Genomic DNA, 18350 nt, shown 5'->3' on the forward strand with positions numbered 1-18350 from the left:
TACTTTACTGTGTTGACCTTTGTCAAAAGCTTTACAGTGATCAAAGGAAAGCACACCTATTTTACCTCCTCTATCAAGAGTTAATGCAAGATAATAAAACAATGTGGCGAGTTCAGCTGCCGTTAGTTTCTTAACCCATGTTAAAACTTAGTCAATCCATAGCAAGCACTCTACCAGGAATATAGCTATATCGGTAGCTATGATATGTCCGATAATGTTACCACTTTACAAGTTAGTGAAATGGGACAGTAATATTCTAGCGTAGGTGCTCTCTCTTTTTAAAGATGGGCACACTTCGGGCTGTCCTCGATTCTGTAGGAAATTGGGAAGTCATCAAGAAAGAGGGAAAATACTAACCAGAACATTAGCAAGACGTAGGGGATGTTGTCGTGAAAACACGTTTAGGGTGCCGTCTGGACTGCACGGTGGTTTTCAAGTTCAGCAGCATATATACCACACATCGTTATGACGTTTTCATAGTTATGGAAGGCACTGATTAACAGCACGTTTTTTCATGCACCCAGCCATGTCCTCAACCGGCGATTAGCTGATTATTGTCCTTTGTAATGTATGAGATTTAGACGTCCTGCGTTCGCAGAGCAGCGCTGCGTTGGTGGAGTTTATTTGTGATTTCTAGGCGCTGAGATTGCGACCCTGTTTTTTATTAATGTGGCATTTTGTGGTGCACGGGCCAAGTATTGCCAAAAAGCTCCATACCAGTGTTAATACGTTCACAGTGGAGCGGCGACTCACGAGGAGTAGATGCGACGTGGCTGTAAAGGGCCCTAATTAAAGTCGCTGCAAAGAGCGTTAAAGCCATATGTGATACGAATAGCAATGACTAATGAGCTGCACTATGAAGGCGAAAGATATATACCGCACGAACGATATGGTATAATATAACATGTCAGAGGCACAGATTCGCGAGAAGCACTACTGCCCCAATAGGGCCCTTCAAACGCATGGCCTTTGGAGGCATGTGCTTTACAAAACACTACTGTAACAGCGGCATCCTCTGGCGGGAGGATGCACTATGAATTTATTGGGCTAATAACCTGTAACACTACATCGTTCAAAGAAACGTAGGGCTGCTTTGGTGCCAAAAAAGCATTACCGGACGGAGAAAGAGGCGCTGCCAGTGTGCTAGAGGAAAATGTTTATTTCTTTCATTTTCTGATTCCCAACACTCCAGGACGATGTGGATGACGACCAGCCTCTCAACACATCTACCACAAGCTGGATATTCATTGTCAGTCAGGAGAAAACTGTCGGTGCATATGTGTGTCCTATCTTGAGTCGACAGAATAGGACATATCTTGCAAAGGGGAGCGCAGAAGTGTTGCGGAAAAAAGGAGACCAGGACAGGAAAGACGCTCCCAGAGCCTGCTCCCACCTCACAAAACAAGTTCGTCCTGTTTTATTGTGGAGGGCCTGGAGTCTAACTATGGCTTAATTACGTGAAGCGTATCATGTTTTTCAGCGTCCCACGAGCGCTGTCAGTGGCTTCTCAGTCTCTTTCGCAGGAAACCTTTAGATCTAAGTAAGGGATAACAGCGGTAAGAGTGATAGCTTGCGATGCAATTGGTATGGCAACTCGGTCAACTAGCATATTATCCTCGGTGGCCCTAGGACCAAGCTCCAATCATATAACGACATGCAGCGGTGCCTTACGCTTTTCAGCGAACGGAATAAAACTCACTAAGTACAGGGTTCCTATTTTTACTCGTTAAACATTAAGGCTATTGTGACACTCAGAAATGCTGTCAACATAAATGTTTTTTTTTCATGTTTTAATTTCCTTATATGTTTTACAGCTCACAACAGTACATAGGTCTCAGTCGTAGAGACGCTTGTTTCCAAGTGCTATACATCGCATTCGGAGAAGGATGGACCGATTGCTTTAGAAAACAAGCGGGCATGTGACTTAAAGACATCAATCTAATATTCTGTGCACGAGTGCTTCGACTGGAATTATAGGGAATTGATTTGAATATGTGCCTCTGAAGCGTGTTTTCCTATTTCTATGAACACTGTATCACACTCTATGAGGTCTCACTGCGACGGTGGCAATGGCTTCGCTGGGACTATCAGGTTTAGATAAAGAATTGGAACTCCCGTTAACGCAGAAAGTTTACTCACGCGCAGAGAGAATGGTTCTCTAGCTGCAGGTCGATTACTAAACAGCCTAGCAGATGTCACATCGTTTATGGTTACGCAGGAGACATGGTCGTGGCTTCCGTTCACTTTCAGAAAGTACATGAAACGTTCAGTACAAGGCGTTGCACTCTCTACAGGACTTGTCCTGAAGGCACCAGTGGCCAGGCGGATACCTACGTTATGGGCAGAATGAAGCGTCTTCAAGGCGCTAGGAGTAGCCGATTGATACAATATGGCCCTGTAATCTAAGCGTGTTCGAATGAGGCTTTTGTAAAGGTTCATGAAACGCTTCCCATCACTACTCCACGTCGTGTGTGGAAGAATTTTAAGACTGTTTATGCTTGCCATGCATTATTTGTTTTTAGCGCACTTCAGGTGTGGAATAAAGGTTCATTTCGCGTCTTACATGATGCCTAAAATGTGTGCTCTCTGTTTTCAGGTAAGAATTTATCATGTAGCTCAATATGGCGGTCTGGGAGCCGGCATCTCTTTCTTGAGAAGGGACGCCGTAGCTTCTCAAGGAATTAGAGTAAAGTCCATTCTGCTGCGCCCATCTGGACACTTTGTTTGGGCTACGTTGAACCTGTCATTCGTAGATTGTGAAGTTACAGGGTATAAATCCCACCTACACGTCACAAACATAAGCAGAATAAGCCATACCTTGTAGAATAAATGAATGTAACGAATTTATTTTTAGATTATGGAGGGTACAAATAAATATTCACCCTGGGGCACCCCATTCTCCTGCTAAAATGGCCTGGAGAGAGCATTGCCAACTTTAAAACAGAACGTCCGCTTCGTTAACTTTTTATTATATCAAGAATGTTGCCATGAATGGCTACTTTCCAGAGATCTCGCAAAATTCTGTAACACCAGGCGGCGTCATATGCCTTTTTTATATCAAGGAACGCCGACAGGAAGGGCTGTTTTTCAACTGAATGCTCTCATTTCTACTGTATTCCTGTACTTCAGGAAATCTTCCGAGTAATGTTCTGATCTAGAAACATGCTCGAAATGCTCTCCAATGGTACTGGCCTGGTCTTGCAAACTCTGGCCTTGATCATGAACCGACGGGAAATGGTGAGAAGGCCGGCGCAATAATTTTGTAACTCTGTTCCATACTTTTGGTTCATCCGTATATGAATTCCTGAGTTGTACTTTTGCTAGCTCTCCCATTCAGAAATACGTCTGTTCGCCTGCCTTGTGATTTGATACGTCTAAAGCTTATGAGATTCTATGCCACCGAATGGTCAGTCCGGGCTTGCCATCTACGTGAACCGGATTCCAAAGAGGTGCGCTGCATAGGCCGAGGAGCCACAAGGATCCAAATACCCGGCACAGTCTCAACCCACAGAATCCCCTAATTTCCAGACAAGGCTAGGCCACGCACGGCTGTACTCAGGATAGCCCAACCCCCATGTGATCGTGTCCGTGGTGCCGTGGACTGTGTTTCTAGGTGAAAACTTGAGCACAAGTCAAACGTACAAGAAACGAAATGTACGAGGCGTACGCTCCTTGCTTTCTTTTATTCTTTGTGCCCCCTTTTCATCACGTCACTGTAACAACTTACGCGTTTCACTACTATTCCCAACTAAAACCCTCAGACTGACGGACCCACCTTGACTTTGGCTCCTTAAACATGCCAGTGTTGATGGCCATGGGGTACACTGTTGTCAGCTTTATCTTGTCGAGCAGGCCGAGCTGGTAGAGTTCTTCGTCGAGAGCGCACATCAAGCCCCGGACGGCGAACTTCGACGCACTGCAAGCAAAGTTCCACATGTGTACCGGGCTCCTGTAAGAGCTTCATGCTTCAAAAAAGGGAAAACTTAAATACGCGCAAAAACTATCAAACACACAACTACTAGGAAACCTACTTGAACGTTTTAGCTGCCTCCCTTTTCTTCCCAGCTAAAAACTTCACGCAAGCTTATGTATCTTTAGCTCGGTGATTGCAATACATTATGTCGAAGTTCGTGCGTTATTATGCCAGATATTGTGACAGTTCGTTGAAGATGGAACGGATAGTATTCGGTCCTACAACTTTTCACAATACATTGCGTAGAATTTGAGACTATAAATTGAGTCGGTTATCATATATACATTTGCATGTGCAGAAGCTTGTTTACATGGGTCGCTTTGTGTGCCGCTACAGTAGCAATTCCTTTATTATGATTGCGCACAGTGGTGTCTTGATTGAAATTGTGGTAATAGCGCAGATGTAAAAAATGTGAACGGTACCCGCATAAAACGAAAACGGATGTCTATGCAAGATCACATAATTCTAAACAACATTCTACTGAGCTGCAATGTCCCACGCTACAAAAGCCCCTGTCAAACCAAGTAGTCCAACGTCATGCACTTCTCCTGTAATTAAACAAAGAGCATATCCCTGCAACTTTGACTGTCTTCCACCATTTTTTTTTAAAATTGGAACATGTTGCAGTATCAGCTTGCTTGCGAGTGACCAGCACACTTTCCTTCACCGAGTATTTCCTTCACAATTGAGAATTCTGAAACCACCCTGATATGTCAATCAAAAGAACTGCTTACGTACTTCAACTATGAGTCGTGACTGGAGAGAACTTACTCATGGCACAGCCTGGCACTCCATCCGCGAGTACACAGCATCTTTTCCTACACATAGGGCAGCTTCAAAAAATGAATTTTAACACGGAGTTCTATAGATTCACTCTATGGAACTATATAGACTCTATAGAGTGCTGATTGATTAATAAGGCTCAACCCACATTTAGTAATATTTAAAACGGTTACAAAAATTCAAGACAGAGGCAATGACTTAAATGGAATAAAGAAAAGCCATTATTTTCAAGCTGCTCTACTTGCCAGTAATCTGTGAGGTACCCGGTTCCCACGTAGCCGGCTATGGAGGACATGGCGACGACGTGGCCTTCCTTCTGGACCAGCATTCCGGGCAGGAACTCCTGTATCATCTGCAACGATGGTAATGCAAAATGACTAAACAGCTACGTATATCCAATTCCTAACCACAAAGAACTGTACGACACGATGACCCCATGAGGTTATGCCAATAACTTCCGGAGTGAGAAGCAGCCTACTACCCACCATGTTTACTTTCGAATAGGAAAGATCTTCCTGAACACTTCATATATCTTCACTGGAATAGCATAATAACTCTGCCTATTGTTCTGCTAATAATGGCATGGAAGAAACTGTTCGACGTCCAGTACGCGTGGCGAAACGCCGCCGCAGCAGAACTGCTAAAGAATCGCACGCCTAATGAGCAAGATGGGAGCCCAGCTACCACTGATCGCGCGTTGTCGTCGTCCACACTTATTATTTCCTTATAGTTGCTACATTAAAAACTCTTATTTACCCGGACGATTTGCTTCGCTTCTTTGTCTAAAGCTTCATGTAATCGTTCCCACTGAAGAGCGAGGTTACAAGGTACGAATCCCATCCTCCAAACCATGTCTTTCCCTTCTGTACCGCTGTACCTCCCGTAAACCATCTCTGCACATTAAGGTTTGGGTACAGAATCCAGAACCTCAAGCGTACCTCATGTAAAAGAGCATGAGTGCAGCGAACATTTCTCTCAAAAAGAAAACAAAAGGGAAATTTCCTAAAGCGGTATTCTAAAAGTATAAAAGTACGCGGAGGGCAACCCGTTGGCAGAGGCACGTCACGCGAATCAATCGCTGACGCAGCAAAAACAGCACCAAAGTACGTCACAACGCTAGCGTGATGGCGGTTGCCGCATAGTAGCCGTCACATTTCAATCATGGACAAAATGAAACACAAATAAGCGGTAAACCCTCGTCCCTTGAAGTGTGCTGCCCGTTCAACTCACACAACTGTAGGAACAACGGTGAAAGTACACACGCAGCTGCTAAACACGAGCACCACTGTTTGTGTACCCAGTGCTCATGCCAGAAGCGGTAGGCGGAAATCCATGTGCTGGCGCCCCTGCAGAACCAACTGAACGTTGCGCGAAAGTGCGTTCAGTAGTCTTCCTCATTTTACTGCGATAGCAATTATGTGGATACCTCTGGCGCATTTTTGCCGTCGGCGTTGTCGTCTTGTTCCGTATAAGCTCCAAAGGCGACAACACCATCGACACGCGTCTTGCGCTGTATGTGCAAGTGAAAGCACGCGAGGGAAGCCGACGATCGCGGCTCACTCTGGAGTGCGCGAAGGAGGAAAGCGGAGAGCAAACGCGCCGTCTTCCGTCGCGCGAACGGCCGTGGGGAGATATGGGAGGGAGGTAGCAGGGCAGCGTTTTGTTCCGGCAGCAACCGCCTAATCGCGACCGGGCGCAATGGCAACCGACGATCGTGGCTCAATCTCGCGTGCAATAGGTAGTAAAGCGGGGAAGCATTGCAGTAGGGAAAGGGGGGGGGGGGAGGCGGCTTCGACTTCGCCAACAATTGCATATTTTGCACGGCCGCACTTGGTCCCGCGCGTCGTCTCTTGAATTTGATCTGCAGACGGCTCATTGTGCGGACTGTGTTCTTGCCACTCTTGCGTTGAAGCGATAGACAGCCGGAGGTCACTTCGCTCGCTGCTGCTGCCGCCCTTGCTCACACCAGCGTTCCGACAGCGAGTGTCCGCGCTCATGGAGCGTGATGTGTTCGTGTTTACTTCTGCGTGCAGACACTGTGCTGGTTTATTCACTTACTAGGCGAATGTTTATAGGTTTACATTTCCGATAAATCTACTATCCTCATTTCGTATAACTGTCTACTAATTCGCTATCGCAATCAATGTTGCAAATTTCGGGAGAAATTGCGACTTTATTCTAGTCATTTGTTCTGCGTGGTTCTCGCGTCTCTGGAGAATTCCTAATATTCAACACGTCGGGCGTGTGTTCATCGGGGAAAATGTAACAGCACGGCGATGGCGCTAACGCGCCTCTCGAATTAGCATAAATGTGGCAGCGTTAAAAGATGCACGAGTGTCGCATCTGAGCATCGCAGTAGACCTTACCCAGAAGTGCGAGAGCAGGTTGACGTCCAGGGTGCGCCGTATCTGCTCCGGCCTCAGCGTGAGTAGTGGCTGACACTGAGTGACGGCGGCATTGTTGACCAGGATGGCGACGGGCCCCACCTCCTGGGACACCTGGCGCGCCAGCTCGCGCACCTGCTTCTCGTCGGACACGTCACACTGGTAAGCGTGCGCCGACACGCCCACGTCCAGTTTGATCTCGTCGGCCACCGACTGGTTGTTCTCCTGCGAGGAAGTTAGGCGTGCTGCTCACGTGATGTAATGGTCTGGGAAACAGTTCTCTGTGCTGAATTGTTACAACTGCACTTCCCACGAGATTCGCCATAGTTGTGACCACTGGTGCTCTGGACAAAGAGGCTTGAAGGTGTGGCTCAACGAGAATTTGCACAACCGGAAGGTGCGTCCGAAGCAGTCGTTCTGGACTGTTAGAACGACTGTAAACATTTCCATGTATTGCTAAGGGAGCGATTATACTTATGCGAACCGCAATACTGTTCACTCGTTTCAAAGACGAAGGTAAGGTTGCTCATGCATGCATTATTTATGCTCAGCTTAGGTGTCAGCCAAGTAAGCTTCTATGTCCCTGCATAAACAATGAAGTTTTGTTTCATAACATGTTTTATCACCAAATGTCTTTTAAACGTTTTGGAATATCCACAAGTTTCAATATTTTCCAGTGATTAGCCATCGAGGAGGCATACGCACTTTCTTTTTACGAGGACCTGGTAAGTCTTTTCAGGAAACCACGTCTGTTTTCCTTTGTTAATGATTACATTTTAGGGTTTCACGCGACAAATCCAATCCACGATATGACTATGAGGAACGCCTCAGTGGTGGACGGCGCATTAATTTTGGCTACCTGGGATTGTGCAACGTGCACCCAATGCACAGCACACGGGCATTTCGGCACTTCGCCCCCATCGAAACGCAGCCGTCGTGGCCGCCGGGACAGAGAATTGATCCCGCGCCCTCAGTCTTAGCAGCGAAACTGCTGTTTTTATGTTTTTTTTTGCTATGTTTTATATTTTTCTTTTTCGGCTGGTGTTGTTCCTGTTAGCATTGGAAAAATTTGTTATATCAGAGGGTAACAGAGATTTTCTGTCGAAACTTCTTGGAGGCCGTCAATGCTTTCAATCAATCCGAAATTCTCTCTTTGTCTAGAAAAAGGGAGGTGCCTGATGAGACGCCACTACAAGCCTCCTATGCTACACTTGCCCAGTCGGCACAGTAGAGAAAAGCAGGACCGTATGCTTTCATCGCGGCGTCATGCTTCCACAGCTTTCTCGAATTTTCTCGGGCGAATGGACTGTTGAGCAGCAAGGACATCGCGGCTTTGGCAAACACCCAACTACTGCTATAACCAGAAAAAGTGTACGACTTTTCATGCCAAGACTAGGCCGTTGTTAAAAACAGGCGATCCAGATTTGGTTCACAATATAGCTCGTAGAAAGTACAGTCTCTTACTTTCCACCATGTGATGCATTTCGACAGGTTGAGCGCTGACGACTTACTTTATCAGTAGATGTTCGGAGGCATCAAATCATAGTTGTTATAGCTGTCTGTAAGTTAAGCTGTCTACAGTTGCTACTACAAGAAAACGCATACATGCAGGCCTTGAGAAAAAAAGTGCGCAGAGAGAATGTACGCTACGTATGGGTACAACGCAAAGTCACCAAAGAGACATCTGATATTAGCAAGACATAAATGATTTTGTGTTCCCTTTCAGTCGTTATAGTGTTCCTGGCACGCACGCACGAGTTCCTACGTTGGATAAAATCCGTAAGGACTTTTCACAAGGAATTTTTTTCTCAAGTCTTGAGTCTAATTAAAGCATGTAACAAAAGCGGTGGTAACTATAGGGTCGTTACTTTCCGCATAACGTCCTGGGGTTTCCCCATGAGCGGTGTCATTGTTGCATTACTGAAACAAAAGCCAAATAAGAAAGCTCTATTGTATTTTATAGCAGCAAAACTCTAACAATCGATCGTATTCGTAGAGTGTTCCTGGCGCTAGATGAACTTCTGTTTCAATTCTATTTTTGTTATAGCTATATGTATACTAAACTCATTGGAGGGCTATTGGAAGAGCGCTCATTAAAAGAAAACGGTGAGGACCAAAGTAAGACGGAATGGGCTGTTAACCACAACGCAGAAATAATGTATGTTATTTCTTCATCCATACGGAATAAATTTTCTATTCTTCATTTCGGAACATTTCTTTCACGTTGTTCTTTTCGTGTGTGCGTGTGCACGCGTGTGTGTGTTTCATTGCCTTTCACCCCAGCACCTGGTGACCCTTAAATTGGGGTGCATTCCATGGTGTCTCCGGCAGTAGGTCTCGGGACCGCTTTTCTGTTCAACTTTCGGGACCGATACAAATCGACCTTGTAATCCCCACCTAGCTCAAAAGAAAACGAAAGTGTTATCAATCGTGCCACCCTGTATACACCAAAGTGCACCAAACATTGTATCAGACCAGGACGAAGACAAAAGATACCCATCTGGGCAAAAGCGAATGCGCGCGTTAGACGATCCTTATCAGTCGTCGTTCGAGGAACGCGGTAGTGCAGGCCAAGGGGGCCGATCCTAGCACCAGCAGCAGCAACGTGTGGCCGTGAAACGCGGACAAGGGCCTCCACGAGGAAAAAGGAAGCACTCTCACTGAGTCGTTAGCTCCTGGTGAACGCGCGCTCGGCGTGGCCTACTTTCATCTCTCGGCGCTGGCTCTGCTCCCGCGAGAACCCAGTACACGTACGTCCCCCTACGTGCTCATACGCCGGCGCGGCCGCGAACGGTGGCGACTCGAAGAGTGAATGGCCGCAGTGGCGAGACTGAAAATAGTTGGCCGCTGACTTTGGGGCACCGCCGGTGAATGGCGAGAGGGATGTTGCATTATGCGCCTGCGAGCGGGCCTGACTCGGTACCAGATTGTCCTCTCGCTGTGTCTTTCTTTTCTTCTTCTTCTTGTGCCTGGGGGTGACCTTTGTGTCCCTGCTCGAAGCCACAGTCACCGTACGAAAAAGTTACTGGCTGTCGTGATCGCTCGCAGAGTTTGAAAAAAAAAACGTAAATTAAAGTAGATAAAAGGTAACTCTTCTGATGCTTCCTGCGAGGTGAGTAGATTAAGTTGACTTTATTACTACGCTGAATTTATATCGGCAAGCCTCCGCAAGTCAGAAGATATGTCGTCAACAGCCGAGATAGCCATGGCCTGTGGTGTTTCATTCCCGAGCGTGATATCGCTGTTTCGACCCTGGCCGCAGTGGCTGGCTTTGCATGGGGGCGAAATGTAAACACCCTCGTAAACTTCAATGTAACTGCAGGTTATAGAACCAAAGGATGTTGAAATTATTCCTCAGTACCTTCTACGACGTAATTCATGATCACATCGTCATTTTAGCACCTCATACCACCTTACACGCCTTGCCCTGAATTACTTCTCAATGGGGTATTGCGGCTCTCTCTCTTCAAATCGTGCTGAAAACTTCATGCGAGAGGAGCCAGGAGAAAAAAAGAAACTTAACTGGCATAACAGATCGTAATAGAGACCACGGAATACGAGTGATCGCACTGTGGATGAAGCAAGAAAAAAAAAAAGCTGCGCAAATTAGCCAGACACGGTAACACAGAGAAAGCAGCGGTGGTACACGCTTCCAATCAATAAATACCAAGTTTTCACTCTACCAGCCACAAAAGTCACCATGGTGGTGTAGTGGCTATGATGTTGCGCAGCTAAGCTCGAGGTTGCGGGATTGAATCCCAGTGGCGGCGACCGGTTCTTTGCTGTAGGCGAAATGCAAAAATACCCGTGTACCGTACACTGCTTGCACGCTACAGAATCCCAGGAAGTCAAATTTATCGCGAAATCCTTCACTACGGCGTGCCTCATAATAATACCATGGTTTTGGCACGGAAAACCCTAGAATTTAATTTTAAGGCAAAAGCTATAAGTGGCTCGTCGCAATGGCTCGTACCCCCCACCCCCCCCCCCCCCAAAAAAAAAAAACGCGGCGCGTAGCCAAGTGCTACAAAAAATATCATCATCAGGAATGGCTTGTACCGCCCTAAGCAAGCAAAGATGCAATGGCTGATACCCCCCTAAGGTTAAGGCTACAAGCGCTGAGCAAGTGAAGGGAACAGTGCATAGATTCATTGAAACTGCCAGTACAACGCAAAGAAGACAACACATGTCAATAAAGAACAAGCTCAAAACAAGCATCGGAACTATCAATAAAGCATTCCGTGTCCCCCTCGGAAGTACGCTACGGCCGAGTATGATCGCCAAGCAAGAAACAGGGTGCGACGTGTGAAGCGGCGGGAGCAAGGCTTTCCACCACTAGTGCTGATTTCCCCTGTTGAGAGCACGCACCGTAAAGACGAAGAGAAACTTCGTTGGCGCGAGTCTGACCTCGCTATACGAGCGCACGAAGCCACAGCTAAGCATCGAAAACGAGCCGAAGAAGCCGAACTGCGAAAGCAGCAACGCGACGTTACGAGACATCAACGTAGTGAGGAGTGAGGCTTGCCACACGTGTTTTTCACACTGCGGCTCGCTATGTCTTGCAAGAAGTCTGAGCGCTCCGATCGCATAACTTGATACATTACCAAGTGTGCAGCCAGCTTTGGCCTTCACGTGTTAGAGGCCTTCAGGTGTGACCTGCTGCCGAACTTTTCTTTATCAGGCACACGTTTCATTTGCGCTGTCTGGAAAAAAGTGTCTTCAAATAGCTATGCTTAGGCATCTTAATTAAGACCCATAATGTATTCTCCTGTAAAGTGTTTTGTTTTATTATTGGGCGCGGTACTATAGCAGCACTTGGCTAGGCCTGTGGTATTTCAAATTGTGAATATGGAAACAACAATTTGTGTTCGCCCTTTTTCACGAAGTGTCGAAAGCATTTCACATGGTTACTTATGACTTACTATCAAGACAAATTATACTGCTACGGATTCATGGGACCATTTTCACACTTTATCAACTTATAACGTAAACATATGGGTGGTAACAAATGGTTGCAGCGTGGCAAAATCATAGCAGTTATCCTCAGCTAGGCACCCCTCTCATTCATATTTGTACACGAATAATTCTGGTAACAACATTTCCGGCTATCAAGTGTTCCAATATGTTCAGGACGCTCGCCTTATATCTAAGCGTTCCACTTATAAAAGCTATTTGACTAACCTACAATGTCATTTGTAAGAGGTTATCAATTGGCTTCCCAATAACGTAATGTAAACAGTAGTAAGGCGAAGATTGTAATGTTTTCGGATCCCTTTAAAGCGAAGCTGAATATGCCTAGGCAAAACACTCGTGGTCCGACCACAGAAACCCTACTGCGGGGGTATGAGCTATGGTTTCGGGGCGTATGAGCCATTGCATTCGTTTTACGTGACGGACGAACAAACTTCTCGTTGGGCTGCAGATGTGATAGTGGAGCGACATGGGCTAACGCACCTCTGAGTGCAGTGGGGCCGTGGCTGGCCCGGGCTTGCAGCCCACACCTGTGGACATTAAAGTTTCGTCTATCTCGCTCTCTCTCGTTGGGTAGGCATAGAAATAATTCAGAGTCTGTAAGCTGCGTTCGTCTTTCTTTAGTGATGCTATGCTTAAGTTCATGCAGTCTCTCTCCGTCTTTGCAATATGTTTGAAAATGTGTCCCTGTGAGGCCCCGGTGTGTCACTTAGTTACTACTGTGCATAACCAAGTCATAAACACTATGATTAACCCATCACAAAACCAAATGTGTAACACAATTCAGAAAGACTTTATTGAACCCACTGGCTCAACATAATGATGGCTCATTGCACCCCTCCATGGTGGTGATTATGTGAAGCGCAATGTGTGGTATTTCAAGTAAATAATGTGATAAACCCAAGCCAAACGTGTGCGTAACCTCATTAGGAAACACGAAAACGTAACCAATAATTAAGAAAGAGTTTAATAGGCCGTCGGAATTAACCCAGCGATAAACGCCGGGGCCGCATATTTCTGTTTCGCTGGTTTACCATCGGTACGGGGTGCATGGGCAGTAACCTTTTTTAAAAAGATCCATACCAACGTTTCGCTTATGTGCGACTTGACTACTTGCAGCAGTTGTGCTTGTCAACCTCTCTAACCTACGTGTTCTGAATATAATTTGTTTCTTACGTTTTAATAATACTGACACAGTCGAACGTCTCTATAAAAATACGACACTAACGAAATCGCTTGACGAACGAACGATTGTGTGTGTACTAACCCAACCCCTATCTTTCATATGCACTGTGAATGTCTCAATAACGCTGACAACGGCAACAAATTTGGGTGTAAAACGAAGCAATTTAGTCGTCCCCGACGCCTAATTAATTAATTTATTTATTTATTGGTCCACTTACACCGAGGGCACCTAGCGGTGCAGCCGCTGCCCTTCGCAGCAGCCGCGCAGTCGCGGTCAGTGTTAACACTAGCGACGTGCTCATCCATGCGTGCCGTTCGCAGCGAATATTTTAATCCTGCTGCACAACTCAAAGAATATTGCTCAACTGAGCTCATAGGCTGCCTTTTGCAACACAGCAGCGGGTGTGGCGGCCGACGAATGGGTCGGGGTCAACGACCCCATGAGTGTCTCATAACTGACGACTGACCATAACGTCGAAGCCAGCAAGGACGTGTGAGTGACGAAACTAAAACGAATGCACCAGCTGTGAAAAGCGTGCAGACGAGAAAAACAAAAACTTCTCGAGAATGGCGGCAATACGGCATTCGACGCTCTGCAGCCGTGCATGGCGGAGCCTGCGCGAACCTCGATGACGTAAAATTGGCCACACGCGCACATTCCGTCGCATGAACTGTGCAAAAAAAACTCGGCGACTTCTTTCACTAAGCATGGCTACGCCCACTGCAGGGCAAAGGCCTCTCCCATACTTCTCCAACTACCCCGGTCATGTGCTAATTGTGGCCATGTTGACCCTGCAAACTTCCTAATATCATCCGCCCACCTAACTTTCGTAGTAGTATTTAGTAGAAGTTCGTAGTATCTTTGTATAATCGTGTCACCACACCACCAACGCCCGATTTCTCCCCTCAAAATCCATTTAATGATATCGCATTAAAAGACCTCCTTGATTATAGGCCTCAACGAGCGCTCCGCACACGTCAGCGTTTTGTTGTTCCTCATGTGTGCAGCAAATACGGGAAGGGCATTCGCGAATATTGCATTCTAGTCATATTTACTAATTTGCGTGTACAAATGTTCTCTCTGAATGGCCGCAAAGCTGGGGAAAGGTACCTTATGCACCATTACAGTATTTAGGCGGGCACGTTTCATGTTCGCTTCACTTAGCTATCATTGCTCCATCTGCAGGGTGCTGCCCCACAAGCATTCCTTTAGCTTCGGCTGCATCAATGTTGTACGTTGAAACAGTATTGAATATACAAAATTGTTATTATTATAATAGAGGTCTTGGTCCTACATGAACAGAGCGAGTAGAAGAGCCCGTTATTGTAGGAAGTTCACTATGCGAAAGGTTAATTCGCTGCTTTATAGGAAGTTAATGTGAAGCGCGAAGCCCTGTGGTGGCCCTTAAAGGCGGCTGTAACTGTCGCGGAGTTAGTGCACTTTAGTAAAATTTTCAAAACCTCTTAAAATTGCGTTACCTTTTGTAATCATTACAACTCTTCGATCGTCCATAACCACGTCTCTGGGGGAATTCTCAAACCAGATATGAGGTATTGTTTATATCTCGGAAGTAGAAACAAGTGCAACTGACTTGTAATATAGACAGTTTTTTCATTACAACGCCAAAATATTATTGGGGAAGATTATAAATATTGCGTCAAAAGTTCAGTAAAAGCCTCTACCTAATCGAAGCGGTGTTCTCAAACTTCAGATAGTTTTTTTCTTCAGTGGGTCGATGCACCACCGAACGCACTTCGGTTACAAAGTGAAGTTGAGGAATAAGCAAGTATTTGCAAATTCTGATCCCAAAATGCAATGCTCAGTGCGTACGTGGCGAGGGCTGCATTGGGTAGGCCAGTGCTCGTCGCTTGTATGCGAAGCACTGAGCGACTTGCTTTGCTGTAAATTTACTACGCTCGTAAATGTGCTGTACCTCATCAAGGTAACTAACAAAGACGCTACTGGGGAATATGGCATAAGTTTTTACCTAGTCCTTTTATAAAATTTTCATCGCATAGCGAGCATCAAAAAAATTAATCAAAACAGAATGCAGTCAGTGGTCCCTGACAAATCTTGTAGATGTCATTTTCGGAAGGCGCTTCAGATTTGAGCGCATGAGTCTTCAGCAAAAGGGCCTAGGTATGATGTTATTTTCAACACTGCAATCAGAATTTTTATAGGCTGAAATAGCAATTAAAAATCCCATCGTCGCCTTCTACATCAGTCATTTATACGGCTATTCTGGATACACAGGATGGTTGATGATTGCTAAACGTCCCCGACGTCTAGCACCGATAATGCACGCATATTTCAACATTTCGTCTCTATGAGGCGACAGTGCATAATGCGTCACAAATAGTTACTTAAGGAAGTCTAGTCTGGGGTAAAGTCGTCATTATTGGCTAACGAAAAAGCAGCCGTGATTACGCAAAAGCCCAATCGCTTGAAACCATAACAGGCTAGCCTTGGAGGCTATTCAGGTCGCTATGTTTCTATCCAGTGGCCAAGTATATTTTTTATTGGCCCATTCATCGCAGCTGTTGCCAAGTTCTAAGTCAAGCATGTGCCTTACTTAACCTTTCAATAGCCAGAAGTAAACGCCGCAGCAAGACACCGTTTGTCGATCACGTCCGACCTTGCCGTATTGCGGATGTTGTTGTCGGGTTTCTCCTCTCGCGTGCTGGAGAGCGGAATCCTTCAGATATGCGGCCTTGTTTTCATACAAACTATCACCTTCTCCTTTCGCCGTGCATAAAACCGCGCAGTTATTTTGCTTTCCGGAGTCTCACGCTAATCCTCATAAAGTCGGTCGTACTTTACGCGACGCTTGGTGCGGAGCCGGTGCCAACAAACATGTCAACTGCGAGAAGCAGAATATGGAGACAGAAATTCGTTGTGAAAGCTTTCGCAATCTTTCTCGCACGACGAGTTGCTTTCGTGCGCGATGTAGGCGTACCTCTTCTGCCAGCTATCTTCTTCGAGCGCTCAGTGATAACAAACTTTCAGCAGCGATGTAGCTGTAAAGAACAGAGAAAGGCGTTAGCATTACGCTGCACCTTTCTGAAGTCCCGAACCCTTGATTGAAACTGCGCGCCCTGCAAATCTACGTCCACTTGTCCTGTCTCCTCGAGGACGGAAGTGCAACTGACTGTGGGCCCGGAGGAGGGAATAGAGTGCATTCTATATATGTATATATATATATATATATATATATATACTTGTGTGTGTGTGCGTGTGTTTCTGAGCATTACAAGACACCAACACGGTTAACTCACACTGAAGAGATGAACCCGCGGATTGATAGGATTTAATATGCGTATTCTCCGAATTTACTTAGTTATACCGATCAATTTCAATCCTTTTCTTGCTTTATGCTTGTTTTTCTTTCTTTCTTTCGCTTCCACATGCCTGAATGAGTGAGGGTGCAGTGCATGTTTTTTTTTTTCAAACTTATTTTACCTAAAAGAAGAGCTTGGCGGAACAAGTGTTGATTACATTGCAGTGGCAAACATTTTTAAAGAAAGTAGAGAACGCAGCTGAACGGGGCTCGTTAGGCAAGAACAATATGAGCATTGATTGTATATTTATTTCGCCACCCGCGTATCTCCTATATTATATAAATCTCTGTCCGTGTATCCTATACTGAGCGGACCTGTGTTGACGCTCGATTCGTGTATCTACCTACAATAAAATCGACGCAGTTCCTCAAGGTAATAGTCATAAAAATATTTTTTTGTGGTGCCAAAAAAAAAAGAAGACATGTGCTCGCCAACAATACAAAGGAACATGACGTTTCGGGCCCTTACGGGTCCTTTGAAAAAAATGTATTATTGGTATATTATTAGTATTATATGATTCCTAAATTTTCAATAACTTATTAATTATTTATGATTATTTATTAAATTTAATACATTACTATACAATCTTATTGGTATCGGTAATATATATTACTTCTGAACATCCGATACGAAGCTCAGGAATCGCTCACGTTATTGCACAGGGAAAGCGAAAACGCATGCAATGGATTGATAAGTTCGTGCAGGAACAAATTACCGGACAAAACTTCCATTTCGAAATATCGAATGTGGAAACTTGTATATTTCGAAGATAAACTTGATTAACATCCCGCGCAATGAAGGGGATATTATGCGATACATATTGCGGTCGGCGTACAACCCTGCAACCTTATTTGTGCAAGTAGAGCCATTGTGCGTGTCAGACGATCGAGTGTGGGGGAAACTGGTTTTGTAGGCAACGCGTTTGAATGCGACAAGCCGCACGCGAACGACATTCGTAAGGCTAATAATTATTCACGCAAACTCTTTCGCTTTTTCTAAGCAAATGGCTGCTACCTGACGTAACGCCGACACCAAATCCTTTCAACGCGCTAGCTGGCCTTCGAACGAGCGCAACCTGCTTTCGTATATGGCGCAATGGCTTATCCGTATTGGTAATTCGTATAGGTTATCTATAATTGGTTGTCCGTATCCGTGTCCGTAATGGGTTATTGCGGATGTGCCCCGTTGGATTATCCTTAACCCGGTCCAATCCCACCGTCGGGAACGCTTTTCTTTCGAAAAGACTCGAGAAAAAGCGCGACAACAACATTCAGCGAAGTTCCCTTCATGGGGAAAAAAGATGCCTCGTAATAATACTCGACCATATATGTGGCAAAAAAAAAATCAAGAGAATAGCACATCCACAATCTCATAAGCGCACTTGCACGCACTGTTTTCGTTTCGGGGAAAGGTGATTCCACCCCTGGGATCAAGTGTCGCGGCAGAAGCGCACAAAACGCATTTTTCAGGTGCGGAATCGCTGATTTCTTTTTCCTTGCCGATAGGCATCATGCGGGTGAAAACCGCTTTTCATCGAATAAATCAGCCGTTGCTGCTCAATACATGCGCTTGAGTCGTCTTCCCGCTTTGCAACCCCGATTTTTGTAGGCTGCTCGCTCTTTCGTTCTTTCCCGTTTTTGTTTTGTTTTTCTTTTTACAAAGCTCGCAAGATAGCGCAAGGACAAGCACGGCATCGGTACAAGTGCGGCCCAGGC

At 45.6% G+C, this 18350-nt stretch overlaps 1 protein-coding gene across 1 annotated transcript in view; it reads right to left on the bottom strand.

Annotated features, from left to right (window-relative positions):
- Nucleotides 1–18350, bottom strand: part of LOC135921437 (17-beta-hydroxysteroid dehydrogenase 13-like) — a 57332-nt gene that overhangs the window by 12019 nt on the left and 26963 nt on the right. The window contains exons 2-4 of the mRNA XM_065455800.2: nt 7123–7365; nt 5002–5108; nt 3776–3916 (exon numbers count right to left, since the gene is read on the bottom strand). Coding sequence (XP_065311872.1) covers nt 3776–3916; nt 5002–5108; nt 7123–7365 — 491 coding nt within the window. The remainder of the gene's footprint in view (nt 1–3775; nt 3917–5001; nt 5109–7122; nt 7366–18350) is intronic.

Source organism: Dermacentor albipictus, chromosome 10, assembly GCF_038994185.2.
Source record: "Dermacentor albipictus isolate Rhodes 1998 colony chromosome 10, USDA_Dalb.pri_finalv2, whole genome shotgun sequence".
In the NCBI taxonomy this organism is placed as follows: domain Eukaryota; kingdom Metazoa; phylum Arthropoda; class Arachnida; order Ixodida; family Ixodidae; genus Dermacentor; species Dermacentor albipictus.